General features: G+C 40.7%; 1 protein-coding gene across 1 annotated transcript in view; it reads left to right on the top strand.

Moving 5' to 3' along the window:
- Nucleotides 1-18,937, top strand: part of SDF4 (stromal cell derived factor 4) — a 41,609-nt gene that overhangs the window by 2,933 nt on the left and 19,739 nt on the right. The window contains exons 2-4 of the mRNA XM_054008899.1: nt 1,660-2,027; nt 12,824-12,960; nt 14,051-14,164. Of these exons, the coding sequence (XP_053864874.1) occupies nt 1,720-2,027; nt 12,824-12,960; nt 14,051-14,164 (559 nt within the window). The 5' untranslated portion in view covers nt 1,660-1,719. The remainder of the gene's footprint in view (nt 1-1,659; nt 2,028-12,823; nt 12,961-14,050; nt 14,165-18,937) is intronic.

The following is an 18,937-nucleotide window of genomic DNA, read 5'->3' as shown; positions in this document are numbered from 1 at the left end:
TGGATTTGGAGTGCTAACTGAAATAAAGTTAGTAAAAGGAGTAAAAACTTAATTCAGGTTGTGATTTTGCAAATACTTGTCCAGTGAAGCACTTCTGATTGTCAGAAGCTGGGAGTAGATGACAGGGAATGGATCACTTGATGATTGCTTGTTCTGTTCATTCCCTCTGAAGTACCAGGCATCTACCACTGTTGGAAGACCGGACACTGGACCATTGGCCCTTCTTACGTACGTATATGTGTGTTTGCAAGACTGGGGCCTTAGGTCCGAGTTCTTCAGTGAGTTTTATGCCTACGGAGTGCTTCATTGACCACAAGTGATACTCTGTACAGGCACAAGCATCTGCCTACATCAGGGGTGGGCCATGAAAGCTCACAAAATTGGGGATGGGGTGCAGGAGGGGGTGAGGTCTCTGGTTGGGGGTGCGGGCTCTGGAATGGAGCCAGAAATGAGGAGTTCAGGGTGCGGGAGGAGGCTCCGGCTGGGGGTCCAGGCTTTGGGGCGGGGCTGAGGATGAGGAGTTGGGGTGTAGGAAGGTGCTCCAGGCTGGGACTGAGGGGTTCGGAGGGCAGGAGGGGGATCAGGGCTGGGGCAGAGGGTTGGGGTGTGGGGAACTGGAGGAGGGCCATGCTGCTGCTTCCGGGAGCCTCTCTGCTTCCCAGCTGGAGTGCCAGAGCGGGGCAAGCCCCAGACCCTGCTCCCCAGCAGGAGCTCAAGGATCGGATAAAAACGGCTGGCGGGCCGGATCTGGCCCGTGGGCTGTAGTTTGCCCACCCCTGGCCTACATGGTGCCCAATGCAGGATGAGGGTCTGAGCAGCAAGCTGATGTGACTCTGACTCTATAAAACAGTGGTTCTTAACCTTTACTGCAGCCTGCACCTCTTTGGTTCTCAAAATATGTTCTCGCACCCCTTATCAAAAATCAAAATCTATTCTCACACCACTTAAACCTAGATATATTTTTTATTTGTATATTACAGTAATCATTAAAAAATGTATAATGTTAATAAATACATAAGTTTGATGAAACAAAGTAGTTGTACTTACATGCCTGTGCTTAATTTGTGTTTTTGATGATCTACCTTATAAAAAAAAAATCTGGCATGTCTCGCACCCCCAGAAAGGGCATCTTGCACCCCAGCTTAAGAACCACTGCTATAAAGGGAGGAAATCTGTTAAATAAGACACTTTTCAGAGCAAAGCCCCATGTTTCTCTGTTGGTTGTGGAATGTAGCTTCATATCTCTTAAACTTGCCTGATGTATGCTAGAATTATGCCAGTAATGTAACATTTTGCCTCAGTCTTTGTCATCTGATCTGTGCATGTGCTCTTGTGAAACAGATGTACATTGAACTTCACGACATTCCCAACACTCAGATTTTACTGCTCTCCCATTTTTTCTTTTGGTAGCTGGAACTTCTTTTGCAACTGCACTAACCTTTTTTGCTAAACCTGTTTCTTACTCTAGTTACTTATACAATATTCGTTTATTATAATTGCAAAACAGGTTTCTGTCATTTAAGATAAGCTTTTTAATGTTGACCAACAGAATATGCTGGGTTTTTACTTTCAGATTTGGAGCTTAAAATAAAATTGTAGCTTTACAATTTTAGGTTCCTTATTTCTGCTTTTCTCTTCCCTCCCTCCCCCCACCTCCAGGTCATTTAATCTCTTTCACCGTAATTTAATTTGGTAATATTTTGGACAAGAAGAACAACAATGATGTCAAAACAAGCCTTCCTCTGCAGTTTGGGCTCTCTCTATTTGTCCCTCCTGTTTGTGTTTCTGCTGATGGATGTCTATGCCAGGCCTGCAAACAATTCTGCCTTGAAAGAGAAAGCGGTTGACAGCAAAGATGAGAATGAGATCCTGCCCCCAGACCACCTGAATGGGGTCAAAATGGAGATGGATGGACATCTTAACAAGGAGTTTCATCAAGAGGTTTTTCTAGGAAAAGAGATGGAAGAGTTTGATGAAGATTCTGAACCAAGAAGGAACAGAAGGAAGCTTATGGCCATATTTTCAAAGTAAGTTATGTTATAGTGTATCAAGAAAAATATGCAGCCAATCCCGCTGCATTTATATTTCTTTCTCTCCTTCCTCGATGTTCAATTCATTAAACTTCTTTGAAAAACAAGATTGAAAGGTTTTTTGAAGGGTGATTACAATGAGAGGAATGAGCAACCTTGACCAAAGCATTACAGTATTCAACTAACTTAGGCTCTGATCCTTTAAGCTAATCAGTGGGGCTTAATGTGTGCGGTTCTTCCCACCTCCAGTGTCCAGGCAGAACCACTTTAATCAGCTTTCAGGATTGGGCCTTAGATTGTTGGTAAAATCCACCACAGAAAATGAAATTCCCACATGAAAAAGCTTACTGTTAAGTAACTTCTTGGATTACTAAAATTGAAAGATTTAGGAGTTTTTTTCCCCCCCTCCCAGCTTGTTTACTTTTTGGATTTTGAGTGCTTTGGGTATAGTCAGGCTCATTTTCTAGTCTCCTGCATTAGTGCAGTAGAATTTTCCAAAGGATAGGGCGCTGCACTGTGAATTAGAAAACATAGGTTCTATTCCAGACGCTGCCACTGGACCTGCACTGTGACCTTGGGCAAGTCACTTCATTTCTCTGTTACTCAGTTTTAATCGATGAGTAAGTATATGTTGTTTAGGGCTGCTGTTGGGCCTGCGCTTACTTCCCTTCTGGTGTGATCCACAGAAATACTAGCAGGGGAAAAGAAAATATTGTGGAGAGAATCGGGACTAAAGAAAAAGGACAAACTCAGCAAAAAGCTTACTTTCTCACAGCACATAGTCACTTTTTGTTCAAAAGCCCCTTGAAGTTGATACTATTCTGACTTTCTTTCTTTCTTCTTGTATTTTACATGTTTAAACGCTTAAATAACTCCTGTCACCTTAGTATTTTGGTCCATCCCAAGTATTTATAAACGGAAATAATTTCTCTCCCTTTCTTCATGTGTTCCTGAAGAGCTTACAAAATTCTGTTACTGCTGCAGTTAAACATATGTAGGCAACTCCCCAGAGCTTAGAAAGGGAAGTATAATGAAAGATAAGGTATAATATTTAAATTATGACATCATGCTAAACATCATTACTTGAAGTTCCTCAGAATAGATGGGCTTTTATTCTAATGTAACAAAAACAAAATTAAATCCTATTTAAGCATAAAAATATGCCCACTTTTTGTATGTTTATAAAGCACCTTTCATTCTATTAGGAGAGGCTTAAATCAATAACTACATCAATTCTTATGTTAGCAGACATGTAAATCATTGCACTAAAGTGCACTTGTGTAAGTTTTAAGACTAGAACATATGAAGAATAAAAACACAGTGAATTGTCACCACCACTAGATGGCAGAGTTGCTTCTCTTTGTGTTTTGCAACTGTGGGTTTATTTGTTATAATAGTGTAGACTGAATTGGTACTTCTAATATTTGTAGGTAATTCTGGTGGCAGTAAAAAAAAGATCTTGAATATGTGACTTTTTTCATTTTGTTTAATTGTGCAGGAATTGGCAGGGAGGCTTTGAAATCCATTTTTATTGGAACAGTTTATAATTGAGTATCTGGCAAGGATGGAGGTGACTATGCATTTGCAATTTTGAAGACTGCTAATTTCCCCAGATATTTCTCTGCAGCAATTCTGTTCTTTAACTTGGAAAACAAGGTGTTGCTTCTTCAGTAGGGTGTTGCTTCTTCTGTCAATGCAGCTCCATTGAGGGTGGTTTTTTTTAAGGTACTCATTTAGCACTCCGTTCTCCCTGCCAAACAAAGCAATCTACTCCATGAAATGTCTGATTTGTAATTCCTGGGAGCAGGATAGTTCTGTGGTGTGTTGTAATGAGACCACCCCTGTCATTAAAGCCCTGCGCAGATACAAAATTTGTATCCGCATCCAATCTGCAAAAATGGTCTGCGGATATCTGCATCAATGGATATAAAGCAAATATCTGTGGATTTACAGGACTCTAATTATCATTACAAGGAATACATTTTGTAATACTTAATATTGCACCTTTAAAATGCTGTATCACTAACTAAACTTTACAGCACTCCTGTGAGATGGTCACTTATTATTCTACTTTTAAACCTGGGAAGAACTGAGGCACAGATGTTAAGAGGATTGCTCAAGGCTAAAGAGAGTTTGTATCAGACTGGGGAGTTCCTGGCAACTAATTGTTTGCTTGGATCATGGCTCTTTTTTATCATAGACTTGACCCTTGCAAAACTTGTTGTCTCTTTAGCCACTGCAACAAACCCAGCTCTAAAAACATAACTTACTAATGAAAAACACTGGTGTCTCTGTGCTGTATTCTCAACAGCGGATGTCTGAAAGGGTTAACACAAAGCTTATTTTTCAAATGCTAACCAATGTGTATAGTTATCTTGGCTTACCCTTCTATACTGAAAACTAAAATCATTTATTGCTAATCTGCTGTTCAACCAGTCACTCCACTGACAGTTTATTTACAAATTAAGGATTTATTGTTAAGACTGTATCAAATAAACATCTGGCAATAATGAAACTGAAAGCTGATTAGCACATTCAGATGTTGATTAGGGACTTTTGTAAATCAGAAATTTCAGTCTCCCTTTGCTTTTATCTATTTGTTGTGATGGAGGCTGCCTTGGCAGGTCAAAAGCAGTTTGGCCGCCTCTGTCCTGACCTTAGAAATGATTATCGACCTACTTCAAGTGCTTTTCCACATTGTGTTCCATCATGAGATCAGATTAGAAGGTTCGCCAAATTCTTCGGGGAATTAGAAGAAGCTTGTTTTCCAGATGTACTCCTAAAGATTGAGTTAGGAGATGAAAAATGACCTTCCTTTGACCAGTGGTAAGGAGTCTTTGGGAAAAGAAAAAGGCCTCTGTTAAAGACTTTAAAAAAAAATTACTTTTCTTTTTTAATGAGTAGCAGCTAAGGTTCCTGGACCTGTTTATACTGCACTTGGAATGGTACCCTCAAAGTGTAGCATGTTATCTAATGGGGTGATTAAGGAACAAGGTGAGACGCTATTCCTTTTCTGGAAAAGGCAACTCAGAGGTAGAGTTTTTATCCTATCCTCATTCTTTTAGATAAGTTAGTAACTATTGGATCTTTTAGGCGCTTATCAAAACAGGCATGTTTTCAAACCTAAACACTGAGGCAGAGATTTGAAACTCTGAGAAAAATGGGTAAAATCAATAGTTGCTGTATATAGTTCCAGTCTTACATGGAGATTAGGGAAACTGTGATGAGACAGTTTTCCCCCCCCCATCCTCCCATCTCTTGTACAATTGGGGGGTCCTGTCTTTTTAAATGGATAACTTGACCCAATAGTTAGATATTTAACTGATGCTGTCTTTGAACCAACAACAGGGCTGAAGTGACTAGAGTTCAGGGGACTAGAATTTTTTTTCTTTAATTTTGAGCCTGGAATTTTTTATATTTAGCAAAGTACAACTAAAGCCCCTTTAAAGGACTGGTGTTTAGAGTAAACTGTGCCCGAAGTAGATCTGTCAGCTGTGTTCTGCAGCCAACTCTCTTAAATATATTAAAATAAACATTGGTTATGTTTTCATGTTCTACCTGATTTTTCCCATACCAGAAGATTTGGTTAGCCTTGTTTCAGTTATTCTCTGGTGTCACTCTTATCAGACAAAATGTGCTTTGATCAGTTAATTAGGGATGCAGCCTTTCTTTCGTACAAAATAATAGCTGACATTTTTGTCGTCAGTAATTACCGTATATACTCGTTCATTAGCCCGTTCGTTTATACCCAAAATGGATAGGTAAAAATAGCAAAAACTGTATTACCCTTTCATAAGCCGAACCTATATTTCAGGGGTTGGAAAACTTTGGCTCCCGGGCCGTCAAGGTAAGCTGCTGGCAGGTCGGGATGTTTTGTTTACTTGGAGCATCTGCACGCATGGAGCCCCTCAGCTCCCTGTGGCCGCAGTTCGCCGTTCCCAGCCAATGGGAACTGCGGGAAGGTGAACCGCGGCCACAGGGTGCTGAGGGGCTCCATGCCTGCAGATGCTCCAGGTAAACAAAACTATAATGTATTAGATCAGGGATCAGCAACCTTTGGCACATGGCCCATCAGGGTAAGCACCCTGGTGGGCCAAGCAGGTTTGTTTACCTGTCGCATCCGCAGGTTCGGCCGATCGCGGCTCCCACTGGCCTCAGTTCACCGCTCCAGGCCAATGGGGACAGCAGGAAGTGGTGGCCAGCACATCCCTTGGCCCGCGTCTCTTCCTGCCGCCCCCATTGGCCTGGAGCGGCGAACTGCGGCCAGTGGGAGCCGCGATCGGCCGAACCTGCGGATGCGACAGGTAAACAAACCTGCTTGGCCCACCAGGGTGCTTAATAATCCCTGTATTAGATATTCAATTCAATGATTCCATAGAGTTTAAAATCATCAAATTTTGGTGTAGACCCCTTTATAAGCCGACCCCCCGCTCTTTGATGCGTCACCTTTTTACCAAAAATATTCGGCTTATGAACGAGTATATACGGTAATGTGTTTGATCAAATGCAGTTTGTCTTGTGGGGTAAGCCCAATGATGTAATGTGCTGAATATCTCTAATTGGAACTTAATATAACTTTCAGATCTGAAAAATACAAATTGTATTATATAATTAGATTTTGCACATCAATCATCTATAACAAACTAGACCTAGGAACTAAGAATACATGCCCATGCAATGTCTCACTGTTGTAGCTGTTCCAACATCATGCATTATGTAAAATTTAAAAATGATGGGGATGAGCTAGACAAAATATGGTGATAAGTTCTGTGATTAATGCAGCACAGCCCTTTTTGTCCCATTGCATTTTAACTAGTCCTCTGCTCTTATTAGCTTATACAGTTTTCTAAGACTGTGTTCCTTACTATTCAGTGTAGGTTTCTTTGAATTATAGTCATAAACTTTTTTTTCTTTTCAGAGATTATAGAAAACCTGGAGTAGATAAGATTGTGTAACTGAAGAGAGTAAGGTACTTGTCGTAAGTCTTGCCTTCTGTTTGTGAGGCTACTCTCACTTAGTGGAGACAAGATGTCCCGCTAGCACAAAGTCATTCTAAATGTAGGGACTAAATATGGATTAAAAACAGACTGTTCCAGTACTTTTGGTGGAGTCATCAGGGGGCGGTGGTGTTTTCTGGGGTTTTTTTTGGGTGTATGGGACATAAAAAAAAGTGAATCTGATACTAAAGTATTAAAGACTTTTCATTCTCTGTCCAGTTACTGAGAAAGACAGGGAAAGATACAGCAAACTTCAATTTCTCCCTGTGATAAGAGCAAATTTATTTTTAATTATGTTTAAAAAGGAAGTTAAAGAATTGTCAGGTTCCACAGGGGAATTAACTGAGAGGGTATGATCTTCAAGATTCAGACATGCCAATCGGCTAATTGATTTAAACTGTAACTTGCCTGTTGTAAAGACTTGAGGACTTTTCATAAAGTCTGAAACCTGGATGTTAAATGAAGTCTTTTTTTTTTTTTTTGCAAACTACTTTTTAATATTTTTTTTATTCTTGTTATGGGAAAAGCATGCTAAATTGAATTTCTGGGTCAACGCAAAAAAACTCCATATTTATCTGTCTCTAAAACGAAAAACAACAACAATAAAAAGTCCCCTGAATTGTTTCCTGGTGGAAGTATACTGAGATAAGGGCTAATTTTGACAAGACGTCTGTCATTGAAGTCTTGGCCAAAAATGATCACTTTGTGCAGAAATTCCTGATGCATATCATAAGAACATAACATAATATCATCATAACATATAAACATATCTGCTTATCTTTTTATCTTTATGTAAGAAGGTGAGTATTTGGGCACTTGGTGGGCCAAGAAGTGTGTTAAGATATTCAGTATTCAATGTGTGGCCATACCATGAATTACCATAGACTAGACTGGATGCCAGAATTCAAACCAAAAAGAATGAGTACTTGTTGCACCTTAGAGAGACTAACAAATTTATTTGGGCATAAGCTTTCATGGGCTAAAATCCACTTCATCGGATGCATGCCCAAATAAATGTGTTAGTCTCTAAGGTGCCACAAGTACTCCTCGTTCTTTTTGCTGATACAGACTAACATGGCTACCGCTCTAAAAGAATTCAAACCACAAATCTCAGTTGTAAAAGGTGGGCTTTCTTGGTTAATTAAATCTGTTTTGTAGTTTGAATTTAGTAATTCCATTTCAGTAATGTAGTACATGTGGTTTCCTGTCAGGATGTGTATGTGGTAATGGACCTACCACTGTGCACGTCTGGAAAGTGAGTATTCAGCTTTTAATTGCTCATATTATGCTCATATCTCCTGCCTCTTATAAGCGCACACATTTGGGAATTGAATGTCATTCATGGGGTCCCTAGCCAGAAAACTTACATCCTGTCTGCTTCCAGTATGTGTAGGGGTAAGGTTGTTTCCCTTTTTCTCCTGTGGAACTCCTGAGCTCAGTCCTTCTTGAGGCAGAGCACATGAGGTTCTTAACAAGCACTGAAAGGGAAGAGGCTGAACTTTAGTGATGCTTGTAAGCTCTCATAGCGTTTGAGGTCCATTATTCTTATCACTCAGAATAGAAGTAGGGGAGTGGTTATGTTGGGGATTGCCAAAACCACTGGAGTATTTTAATGTAGTAGTTAAAAAGGGCATAATTTGGGGATAATGTTGAAGTACATTTGGTATACTTAAGCAGAATTTTCATTTATAATGCCATCACCTATCCTTTTGTGGGGGAAGGCAGATGATGAAACTATAGCCATGCAGTGGTAGATTTGGACAATTATACCGAAAGTGGAATGAAGTTCAGGGGATGTTAGCTTGCTTGTTATAAAGTTGGACTTTTAGATTTGATGGGTTGTTTAGCAAAAAACCTTACCTACGTTGATAGTTGTGTCCTATTTGTCATGATCTGTGTATTTTTAAAGTGTGCTGCATCTAGTGATTTTAAAAAAGTAGTCTAGCAACCTCTTGTATGTCACTTTAACTGTAAATAAATTACATTGTTCTCATTATTACATATTACCTTTTGAATCTGGTTTTCATTATCTGTATGCAACGGGAATAGTCTTGTTCTTAAACAAATTGTATATTTAGAGCTAATGGAAATTGCTAGCCTGACAATCTTAATATATACAGCAGGAGCAGTACAGTCTTCCCCAAATGGCTGTGTCAGTGTGCCTGGAAACCTGATGTGGGGAATGGACTCTAGTTCCAAGAAGGGAGTTCAGTCTCCTTTCAGTCATTGATCTGTCTGCTGAGGTTGCCACAAAGGTCCAGTTGTGGTGGTTTGTGATGTGGACTCCTACCGGGTGGAAAATAGCTCATTTCATGTAAGCTATTGGATAACTGTCAGTTGGGTGGCTGGTTTGTTACTTTGGTCAATACTGTGCTTGATTCACTACAAATAAACTGAATTTCTGTAAGTAAGCCTTCTCCTATGGGACACCTATAATAAGGCCACACTTGTTCCTTTTAACAGAAATACCATGTTTATCTTTAAAGGCCTGATGTAAACATTAGTACTAATATTTTTTAACTATTTTTGCTGTGCATAGATAATGAAATATAATACAGGTGTTGTCACTGAATATCCCTATTATACCTAAACTTATTGCCACCGGTTAAGAGTGCTAACCTTGACTGGATTTACTTGCTTATTAAGTGTAATGGTATTTTGTAACAGTTTTTGTGAATTACACTGGATGTCACTAAAATGCATTCAGACCATGGCACAGTTGTCACGTATTGCAGCAGCTGCCATCTATTTTTGGAAATCTGTAATTTTCTTGTGGAAAAAGCACAGTTTAGTGAACTATAATGTAAGATCATTTATCTTGTATTTGATGTTGTTGAGAACTCAGAAAGGATTATTGTCAGAAGAAGGCTGTTTGTCTGACTTCTTATTCTGGAAACAATTCCTTGGAGAGATTTCTACAGAATTTATGAAATGCTACATTAATTTTTGCTGTAATATTAATGGTATTTCTTGAAGAACGAGAGGAACCAATGTACTTATCAGAGCTGATACATGGCAAAGTGTTGAAAGATTATCATCCTGCATCAGGCATTTTGCACCCAGAGACAACTGAGGAATGTCTACGCTGAGCTGTATTTCTTCTGTATATTTTGTTCACTTTACATGGAAGCTTAAATTCTCTAAGATCATGTAGGCTACAGTTCTGTGGAATATACAGTATTTCTGAACTAACGTCTGGTTTTTTTCCCCCTTTAGCTGAACACTTTGCTGTCTTCTCAGAGCTCTTAGCAAAACTTTCCCTATTACTTAAATATTCATGAATTGTAGGCTGTACTAGCTTCATTTGTCAGTTTTGTTTGTACAGCTTTAGCCCCATGTTACCCAGTAGCTAACCTTTCATTACTATTCCTGGGAATCTTTTTCAATAGTCCATTCTAAATAAGATATCTCTACACACTATTATTTTGATGATCCATTCTGCCTCTTAGATTGTAAGGTCAGAGCAAAGACCATGTCTTGTTCTGTACAGTTGTAAGTGCACTGTTTGCCTAAAAAATATGATGCTTTATAGATATCAAACTGAATATGGCCAGCCTTACCACCGGGCGTACCAATTCATTGAATCAATACATCTGGATGATTCTTGGGAACACAGTGGTGAATAAAAGCAATAACATACAGAAAACTGAGGAACGGGTCAATAGACCATTAGATAGAGGCAAATGCAAGAAGACTGCCTTTTTACAATCACTAAATGGACAGTCTTATTTGGGAGCCATTATTAAATTTCTGTAGTGGATAGAGGTCATGTGAGGTGACTGTAGGCTTCTCATCTGATCTGGTCTACTGCAATTGAGAGGTGTCATTAAGGATAACACTTTCTGTTGCCATTTTGTTACTTATTCAGAACCAAAATATCACACACATCATTACTCAAATAGCTTAACTATAATGTATGGACAAGTGTGATGAACATATTTTACTATTGTCTGCTGTAAATTACTGCTTGCCACAGTGAGTCTGATATTCCATGTGTGCATGTGCTTGCATTGTGAGAAAATAATACAGTATTTAAAAACTTTAATGTTGCACTTTTTAATACAGATGAACATTTAAAAAGATCAGATGTTTGGGTTATTCTAACTGTAACATTTGAGTTGACATTTAAAGGTGGAGGAACGTATTAAATAACCTAAGTTTCAGTGATAAAATTTCGGAAATCTTAAGATAGTGATGCAAACGGATAAAAAGATGAAATGAAGCCTGTGCCTGTATGTGCTTCTTAAAATTTTAAGATGGGTGGTTTTGGTATACTTTAAATAGGTTCTTAAATGTCAACAAAATGTCTTTTCTGTTTTTGATGCTCACTTACATTTGGATTATTGATGTTGTGTTCAGAAAAGGGACTCTAAAAATGACATTTGGGTGATCATACTTATTTTCATTTCATGATCTATTAAATTTGCTCAACTGAAATATGATTTATTTTAACTGTCAATGGTGAAGTCTCATCTGTTCTCTAAAAGTTGAACAAACTTCTTGCTCTTTTATCCATCATTGCCAACAGACTTTACAATTAGCACATATCTTGCAATTTGGTCAATGAGACAGAATGTAATATAGGTTATGGTTCTGCACCTGGGCAGTACTGAACATAGAAATATCTCGTCTTTGTCCTAAAAAAGGAAAGCAGATCTGACTGGCGAGACTCACGGGGAGCAGATGTCCATTACCTCAGCTTTAACTTTTGAAAGATCACTTTTCAGTCAACCATCCTATAAACATGTAGAAACAAAGGTCTTCACAGATCAAGGGATAAAAATAATCGTTAGAAGACCTTCTGGATATCTTTTAAGGTTACAACAGTAGCATTAAAGGAATTGAGAAACCTTTCTGGAGGCCCATGCACCAAGGTTTTTCACTTTATTTTCTTTCTCTTAATGACTATAGTTTTTTCTAATAAATAGTTAAGCATAAGGGGAATCTCATCTTCCCAGTAAATGAGGGAGAGTTAATGTATTTAATAATAAAAAAAGGGAGGGGGGCAGAGTGCTAGATCCTGAAAGCCAGCAGGAGACAAGTTTGGAAGTACACTGAATTGAGATATTGAGGTGAACACAGAGGAAGAAAGGGTCTAGAAGGAAGAAAGAAGTAAAAGATACTGAGACATCTGCACTAGTGAGAGTCTACAATAGCAAGCAAGTTGAAAAATCAGAAAAAATAATTAAACCTGAAATTTAGGAAAGGTAGAGTTAACATAGCATGGACCATGCAGTATATTACTGTCTGTGATTTCTTTATTAAAAAAAACAAACTTTGCTGTTTTTAAATTTGGGTGGATGTTGCCCACTTACAGGATAATGAAAGATAATTAAGCACCTTACTTCACTGGGCAGTCCCCCTAACATTGTTCTTCATTTGAGAAGAGCAAAAAGGCTGACTGCTGCAACTGAAGGAAAACAGCGTGGCGTACTTAAAACACGATGGCCGTCCTGAACAGTGAAAGAAACAATCTTAAAATGAAAATAACTGATCCTATTAAGGGAGTTTGTCTCATTCTGCCCACTCATCTATTCAGACTTCACATTTAGCCATTTTTAACTTCCCAGGTAACTTTATAGCTGTCTCTGAAATGTTTACTCTTTAGTCAATGGCTCAGTGTTAAATAATACATTACTCAAGTAGTGAGCAATATAATTTTTTTCTGTAATTAAACTGAACCATCTCACTTCTGTTTTAACTGTCTTCTGTTCTTGTTAGTGGGCAGTGAAGTGACATGTCTAGTGTTTTGAGTTATATTTGGACTCTTAGCTGTTCTCATATCTTCCTCTGCAGGGTAGATATTAATAGGGACAAAAAAATAAGCGCTAAAGAGATGCAGCGTTGGATCATGGAGAAGACAGAAGAGCATTTCCAGGAAGCTGTGGAAGAGAACAAAATGCATTTCCGAGCTGTGGACCCTGATGGCGATGGTAGGAGAACAACATTTATCTTGTGAAATAGTCATTCTAGGGTATCTAAAAACATTATAGCTAGAGGTCAAACTGACTATGGGCTGCACATTTAGTTGCTCTGAAACACTCATCGTAGGCCAAACCCTAGACCTAGTCCCTTTGAAGTCCATGAGACCAGTTTCATCCTTACATTTGTATCATTCATTGGGGAGGACAAAAGAGGATTTTTTTTCTCTGAAGACTTGACTACACTAGGAGAAACTTTCTGAATATTTTCTATGATTGCTATCTCTGGTTCAAGCTTTACCAACATTAGTAATATTGGGAGCTCTCGTTTGCTCCCACAGTTACTTTTAACGTCATGTATATCATGTAACCCTGCTCAGGGCAGGTCTAATTGACTGTATTTAAAAATGCGTATCAGTATTGGGGCTTCCAACATTACTAATGCTGGCTGAGATGTGCTGGTGTTGGCAACGGTCGGAAATTTAGAAAAAAAATTCCCCAGGGTTATCAGGGCCTTTGAGTTGGTGTTTAATTTACTTTGATTTCTTTAAAGAGAGCAGATTCAATGATAACATTGTAAGGCAAAAGCAGTATAGTTAACCAGACAAATGTAGCTATTAGATCTTTGATCACTCTCTGGGAAGCTGCTTAGTTTTGTAATAGAAAAGACTTAAAAGGAACAAGAAATTTAAAATGGTTGTCATTGAGTCAGATTGAATCCTTAGGCAGCCCTACCCATTAAAAATAACGTAGGGATCAAATTCTGCCCTTGATAATGCATTTGAGCTCTCATTGACTTCCAAAGACATAATTTTGACCCTTAGAGTGGACAACCATAGGAATATTTCAGGCGTTACCATTGTGGAAAGGAACCTTAGTCCACTTTGAGGAGGATTGGTTGGGAGGTATTTTTGCCACATCACTGCTCCCAATGAAATTTACAAGTGTTGGGTGGTTGAGTAAATGTGAATGGATGTGGTTCTTACAGATTGCAGATGTGTAAAGGGTTTTAACAGATGATTTCAAAAGAAACAAGACCAGAAGTTTGGATTTTAAAATGTAAGACTATTTGTCATGTCTGAGATATGTCTCTATCTTACAGGCCATGTGTCTTGGGACGAGTATAAAATAAAGTTTTTGGCAAGCAAGGGCTTTAATGAAAAAGAGATTGCAGAGAAGATCAAAAACAACGAAGAGCTAAAAATTGATGAAGAAAGTAAGTATTTTCAGTTGCTGATACCGGCATATTTTGCCTAAGAAAAGCATTGTACTGCTCCAGTCCTTTGGCCAGTAGTAAATTGGCTGAACTGGCAGCTTAGAAATCAAGACTCAGTACAGGACTGTTGTTCTAGCTGTATGACTGCATCTACTTTGGCTTTGAAAGGAGACAGAGGTGAAATGCCACAGTAGCAGCTGCCAAGAATGAAGAGAGGAAAGGAGCTGAACATTAAACACCAGCTTGCATGATCAGGTCCTTGAGAGCTCTCTAATCCTATAAAGGTTGGGCCCTACATTTTTAGGATCACTGGATTTCAGTTTTGCAATTATCACCTTTTTAGCTGTGATTTATAAACTGGAAAATTCACTTCTCAATAGAATGGCAAGATTTGGGGGGGGGGGGGAGAAGAAAAGGCAGAATAAATTAGTTATTGTGCCCAATACGTTCTACAGCAAATGCAGATTAGCCCAGCTCATTGTTTACTTTGAGAAGTAGGAATGGTCATGTGAAAAAAGAAATACAGCAAAGCCCCATTTATCCAATCTAATTGGGACCGGGACCAGATTGGATAATCTGGAGAATGGGTACATGCAATGCTGCAGCGCCATCTAGCAGTCACAGGAGAGAGTGCCTGCTTCTGGACCGCTGCGTGAGCTGGATAATGGAGGACTGGATAAATGGGATTCTACTGTAAATTCTTTCTCTCTATCCTGGGCTGGGTTGTGTGACCTTCAGCCCCAACTCTGTTATCCATTTTTCATAAAATTACACATTTTATGCACATATTCAACATGAGTGATACTGTCAAACATTTTAAGATTCCTATACTTCAAATCGATGGGACTCAGGTGTAATCTTAAACCTTCTCAATATATTTTCTTTAAATTTCTTATACATCTTAGCATCACCCTCCTCTGTATCATTAAAAATGTGTCTTTCCTCCCCAGTTATTCTGGTCAAGAGGATTGGTATCCACTTATCCTCTGGAATCTTGTTGATACCATACAGTCGCTCAGAAATGAACAGGAACTCCTTTGAACAGTCAGCCTGCCCAATTTATCAGGAGACTTTCTCCTTGCGCGGGGGGGTATACTCACTAGCTGGGGATGCTGCTTTTGCTGCTCCATTACTTGGAGCTGCAATGTGCGAGCGTCCTTCTGTTTCTGGTGTGCTCTCTCCTCAGCTTCTAGTTCCATGCATCTTTGGTGAGCTTCCTCCTCCACCTCTTAGGTTTCTTTCTTCTCCTTGATCTGCAATTCCACCATCAGTCTCTAGCGTTCACATTCTTCCTGGGTTGCCCGGAACTTCAGCCATACCAGTCAGTGGCTGTGGCATCTGGGGCAGAAGGTATTCGTGCCCCACCTTTATTCCCTTCCCTGCTGCCAGGTCAAAACTTATGCGCAAAGCTCTCAGTTGCTGATCTGAAGCTATCTTTACAGAACTTTTCAAGAGGGGTAGGGGCAAATCCCAAGGGAAGGGAAATCCCCTTGTCCCCCAGGTTAAAAGGGGGGGTGGAGGAGTCTAGAAATAAACCTAACCCCAACTTTATTACAAAAAATCCTCAAGGGAGCCCAGATTTAAAGCTCCTTATCCAGAGGTGAAAGTAAGCCGGTCTGGTATGGCATACCGGCAAGAGCTGGTACGCCGGACCGGACCGGCTTCCCCAGGCTGGCAGTGTAAAGGGCCTGGGGCTCCCGGAAGCAGCTGGAGCCCCGGGCCCTTTAAATTGCCACCAGAGCCCTGGGGTAGTGGAGGTGGCTCGGGCAGTGATTTAAAAGGCCCTTTAAATCACTGCTGGAGCCCCAGGCTGCTGCCGCTACCCCAGGGGCTTTGGCACTGGGGCTCGGGCCGTGATTTAAAGGGTCCAGGGCTCCGGCCACTGTGGGGAGCCCCAGACCCTTTAAATCGCCACCTGAGCCCCGCTGCAGGAGCCCTGAGGTAATGGCAGTGGAGCTCTGGCAGTGATTTAAAGGGCATGGGGCTCCCAGCTGCCGCAACCGCAGCGGCGCTCCGGGTCCTTTAAATCTCCACCAGAGCCCTGAGTGCCAGGGTAGCGGCTAGAGCCCCGGGCCCTTTAAATTGCCCCCAAGCCCCGGGACTCTAGGGGTGATTTAAAGGGCCCAGGGCTCCCAGCTACCGCAGCCAGAGCCCTGGGCCTTTTAAATCTTGATGTAAAGGGTCCAGGGATTTAAAGGTCCCTCCTCTTCCGGTTGAGGCCCCACCCCTTCCAGTTGATGCCCCGCCCTCTGCGCACGACTCCAGTGTACCAGTAAGTTCTTTAAGTTACTTTCACCCCTGCCCTTACCCTAAGGCAAGGCAGGTAGTCTGCCACACTGCTTGGCTCCCAATGTGATGACGTTAGGCTGGTCAGTTATAAAGAGAATGGTGGAAGGCAGGTATACTAGCTCTAGAATGATAAAAGCACTTTTCCCTATAAGCTGAAAAGGGGTTACCTCTGGTCAACTAGGAACATCTGAGTCCAGTTAAGGGTTGCCTGAGACTTTAAAAACCCCTGCACTTGTGAGAGGAGGAGAGGCAAGCTGCTGAAGGGCTAGCAGGCATAGGGAGAGAGACTTCTCCAGGGTAGGAGGCTGCTCTCCTCCCTACAAGGAAAGCTACCCTAACTGCCTGTTTAGGAAGGACCGGCACCTTGGGGCCAATAACAAGGCCACGCCACCCCACCCCCAGAAAGGGGGTAATAAAAGATATTCCCCTTTGTTTTGTGTTATGAATTTCTTTCTTTTGTTTGGCGGAGGAGTACTTGGGCCTGCCCCGAGACCTACCTGGAAAATATTGAGAAATAAACCCCAAGTGGTGAACTAAACACCATCCAGAGTGGGGCTGATTTACTCCAGGCCTCCTCCTCCCGCACCCCCCATCAGAGAGGGAAGCACTGAGCCTGGCAAAGTGGAGGAGGTGCCTTGCCACTCCAGCCATATAAAACTAAGTTACACAAAATTTAAAGACACCCCCCCCCCCCCCCATTTACACTCCCAGTCCTTGGTGTTAATGCCACGACTGTTGTCCCAAGGACAGCAGTCGAGGAGGAGGAAGAGCCAGTGAACTATTTTAGAATTGAGTCTTGGGAAGGTAGCGAAAAATGTACCAAGGATGCTAAGGTAAATGTCAGATTGTAAGGGCTGGAGGGACACAGCATTCCCAAGTCACTTTGGTTAAGGAGAGTTTGGTGAGAGGAAGACAAAACTCCCTGTAAGAGTTTAAATGTAATGCTTTGGCTGAGTTCTCTGTGTCTGTGCCTCTGGCTAAGATCCACCTTGAGCAGGGGAATTTTAAGGTTGAGGTCATGGTAGCATCAGGAATTTTTCCTGCTGACATTTTAATAGGTAGTAACATTTTAGCCATGTCTAAACAGGTTAATGTTATAACCCACAGCCAGAAAGAGTGTTCCTCTGTCCACAGAAAAGCAGGGAGGACTGGGAAGGGGCTGAAGGAATGCCCTCAGTTCTTTGTCTGTTGAGAGTAATAACTTGTCTTCAGAGGAGAAATTTGAAAATGCCATTGCTTTGGCCAGAATCTGCTCTGAACTTGTGCGGCTCAAAATGAGTTTATGAAGGCTGAACAAGCTGACCCTTCTCTCGACCAAGAGGGGGTTGCGGCTCAGAATAATACCCCAGCTGGGGAAGGAAAAGGTAGATTTTTGTAGAAAGATGTGCTGGTGAGGTTTGCAAGCAGGTAGTTGTGCCTGAGAAATACAGAGGAGAGTTACTGCAGCTAGCTCATGATTGTCCATTTACAAGACACTTAAGAATGGAAAGAACCTGTAACAGGCTTAAACAGAATTTGTTGCCCTCACATGTTTGAGACAATAAAAAATTACTGTAAGAGTTGTGACTTATGGTCAGAAGCATAAGAGATTAAAGGGACCCCGCAAGGCTGCTATACAGCCATTGCCCATAATCAAACAGGTGTTTGCCAGAGTGTCTGTAGATATTGTAGTATCGCTCACTAAACCGTCCAGGACTGGAAAGAAATATATACTTGGTGTGATGGATTCTGCCACCAGGTACCCTGAAGTCACAGTATTATCTAATATAAAAGCTGAGATGGTAGCCACTGCCTATTCACCATTTTTAGCAAGTGGGTTTTCCCAGGGAAATTGTCATAGAATCCAAGAAGTGTAGGACTGAAAGGGACTTCACTAGGTTATCTAGTCCAGTCCTCTGCACTCAAGGCAAGACTAAGTAATAACTAGACCACTTCTGTGGTGCTTGTCTAACATGTTCTTAAAAACTTCCAATGATGGAGACTCCACAACCTCCCTAAGCAATTTGTTCCAGTGCTTAACTACCCTGACAGGAAGTTTTTTCCTAATGTCCAACCTAAACCTCCCTTCCTGCAATTAAGCGCATTGCTACTTGTCCTATCCTCAGAGGTTAAGGAGAACAATATTTCATTTTCCTCTTTGTAACAACCATTTATGTACTTGAAAACTGTTATGTCCCCCCTCAGTCTTCTCCAGAATACACAAACCCATTTTTTTTCAATCTTTCCTCATAGGTTATGTTTTTTAGATCATTTAATCATTTTTGTTGCTTTCCTCTGGACCTCCTTCAATTTGTCCACATCTTTCCTGAAGTGTGGCACCCAGAACTGTACACAATACTGCAGTTGAGCCTAAGCACAGAATAGAGTGGAAGAATTACTCCTTGTGTCTTGCTTACAACAATCCCAGAACGATGCCCCCCCACCCCCTTTTTTTTTTTTTTTTTTTTTTTTTTTTTTTTTGCAATAGTATTACATTGTTGACTT

The sequence above is a fragment of the Malaclemys terrapin genome, chromosome 19, assembly GCF_027887155.1.
Source record: "Malaclemys terrapin pileata isolate rMalTer1 chromosome 19, rMalTer1.hap1, whole genome shotgun sequence".
Classification (NCBI taxonomy): Eukaryota; Metazoa; Chordata; order Testudines; family Emydidae; genus Malaclemys; species Malaclemys terrapin.
This window is presented reverse-complemented; position numbering and strand designations above follow the sequence as displayed.